The sequence below is a fragment of the Chrysochloris asiatica genome, unplaced genomic scaffold (assembly GCF_000296735.1).
Source record: "Chrysochloris asiatica unplaced genomic scaffold, ChrAsi1.0 scaffold00029, whole genome shotgun sequence".
Taxonomy (NCBI): domain Eukaryota; kingdom Metazoa; phylum Chordata; class Mammalia; order Afrosoricida; family Chrysochloridae; genus Chrysochloris; species Chrysochloris asiatica.
In genome coordinates, this window is record NW_006408547.1 from 4159007 (window position 1) to 4161415 (window position 2409).

Genomic DNA, 2409 nt, shown 5'->3' on the forward strand with positions numbered 1-2409 from the left:
CAATGAAGAACTCTCAAGGGATCTAGTGAATAAACTAAAACCCTGTATCAGCTTCCTGACTAACTGCTGTCCCCTGTCAGCGAGCATGTATAACGCCATCAAGTTCCTTAACAAGGAGATCATGGGTGTGAGTAGCTCCAAGCGGAAAGAGGAGGCCAAGTCAGAACTTGGAAAAGTCATTGATCTGTATGTGCACAAGAAGATTCTCCTTGCAGCTCAGGCAATTTCACGCTTTGCTTACAATAAGATCAGTAATGGAGATGTGATCCTGGTGTATGGGTGCTCAACTCTCGTGTCACAAATTCTTCAGGAAGCCTGGGCTGAGGGCCAGCGGTTTCGGGTAGTAGCGGATAGCCAGCCACAGCTGGAGGGAAGGCACACACTGCATTATCTGGTCCATGCTGGGGTCCCTGCCTCCTATCTGCTGATTTCTGCAGCTTCCTATGTGCCCCCAAAGGTTTCTAAGGTGCTATTGGGAGCTCATGCACTCCTGGCCAATAGGTCTGTGATGTCACAGGTAGGGACAGCACAGCTGGCCCGGGTGGCTCGAGCCCATAATGTTCCAGTGCTGTTCTACTGTGAAACATACAACAAGTTCTGTGAGCTTGTGCAGACTGATGCCTTTGTCTCTAATGAGCAAGATGATCCTGATGATCTGCTGTGTGAACGGGGAGAACCTGTGGCCCTGGCTAACTGGCAGAACTACCCATCCCTACGGTTGTTGAATCTGGTCTACGATGTGACCCCCGCAGAGCTTGTGGATCTGGTGATCACAGAGCTGGGGATGATTCCTTGCAGTTCTGTACCTGTTGTCCTTCGAGTCAAGAGCAGTGACCAGTGATGGGGAAGGAGGAGTAGGGTCAATAAAAGACATCTCCCTACACTCAAAAAAAAAAAAATAGAGTTGACCATGATGACAGGAATTTTAAAAAGCTTTTGAGATCACGTAACTTAAAATGAGGAGAAATCGCTGCAAACATCCATTAATAGTCAGAAAGTGTAATGTATGATGTGTGAATCTAGGAAAATTGGATGTTATCAAAAATGAAAAGGAACAGACAAAGCTAGATAGCTTAGGGTTTAACAAGCTGAAATGGATATTGACCATTTTGAATCCAATAATCATACAGTTTACTATGTTGGTAACCAAAAATTGAAGAGGAATTGTCTCAAAATCATTGTCAAAAACAACCTATCAAGATCTATCTTGAAACACAAGGCTATCTGTGATAGGATAATATCCACACACCTGTTAATATTATCTACATTTATGCCACAAACAACAAGCCAATGAGGATGAAATTGAAAGAATTCTACCAACTTCTTCAGTCTGAAGCTGATTAACAATGGAATCAAGATGTATTGGTAAATACTCAGGGATTAGAATATGAACGTTGGAAACAAAGAGGAAAGATCTGTAGATGGAAAATACAACCTTACAGATAGAAATGATGCTAGAGATCCTATGATAGAATTTTGCAAATCAAACAACTTATTCATTGCAAATATATTTTTTATAGTGAATTGAGTGATAGTTTATATGGGATAACATTGGTTTTACACTCAGCGCTTCATTGCAATGATTACAGCTAATACCCTTTTAAAGCAACACAAACGATGACTATACACATGGGCCCCACCAGATGGAATACACAGGAATCAAACTGACTACATCTGTAAGAAGAGACATATCAGCCCTTCCACTCCCAGACAGTGTAACCATTATCATCCACCAAAACAAGGCCAAGGACAGACTGTGGAACATACTATCAATTGCTCATATGCAAGTTTAAACTGAAAATGGAGAATATTAAAACAGCTCCATGAGAGCCAAAATATGACCTTGAATATATTCCACCTGAATTTAGTGACCGTCTCAGAACAGATTTGATGCATGAGACACTAATGACCAAAGACAAGAAGATGACATCAAGAGCATCTTACAGAGCAAAAGCAAAATCTCACTGAAGAGACAGAAAAGACAGTAAAAACCAACATGGATGTCGGAAGAGACTCTTAAACTTGCTGTTGAGCATGGAGAAACTAAAGCAAAAGGAAGAAATGAGGAATGATAAGGGTTGGAGAGGATGGTCTTGAGAAATGATTCTCTCTGTCCTCCAGACTGCTGGCTTTCTGCTAATAAAGCTTGGATTGATCTCTCCCTATTTCTGTGATTGACTACAGTGACAGGCAGCAAACCACGAGCAAAGGGACCTCGTCTCCTTTGTGGGTGATATTATTTGCTGAAAGGCCCACTGGCCACCCGGACAGATGAGCCCAAGAGCACAGTAACCGAACACTCCAAGCAGCGCTGCCAAGACTCTTGTTCTTGGGAGTCTTTCATCCTGTATCTCCTGCACTCACTTCACTTTTCAGAGCCCCGTGTTTTATTCTGGGTCTGCACACTGG

The 2409-nt window shown here is 42.6% G+C and overlaps 2 protein-coding genes across 2 annotated transcripts in view; one reads left to right on the forward strand and one right to left on the reverse strand.

Annotated features, from left to right (window-relative positions):
* LOC102817350 (translation initiation factor eIF-2B subunit delta-like) overlaps nt 1-841 on the forward strand; it is an 11470-nt gene extending 10629 nt beyond the window's left edge. The window contains exon 2 of the mRNA XM_006851531.1: nt 3-841. Coding sequence (XP_006851594.1) covers nt 3-841 — 839 coding nt within the window. The remainder of the gene's footprint in view (nt 1-2) is intronic.
* LOC102830049 (fibroblast growth factor 14-like) overlaps nt 1-2409 on the reverse strand; it is a 978820-nt gene that overhangs the window by 854304 nt on the left and 122107 nt on the right. The window lies entirely within an intron of this gene.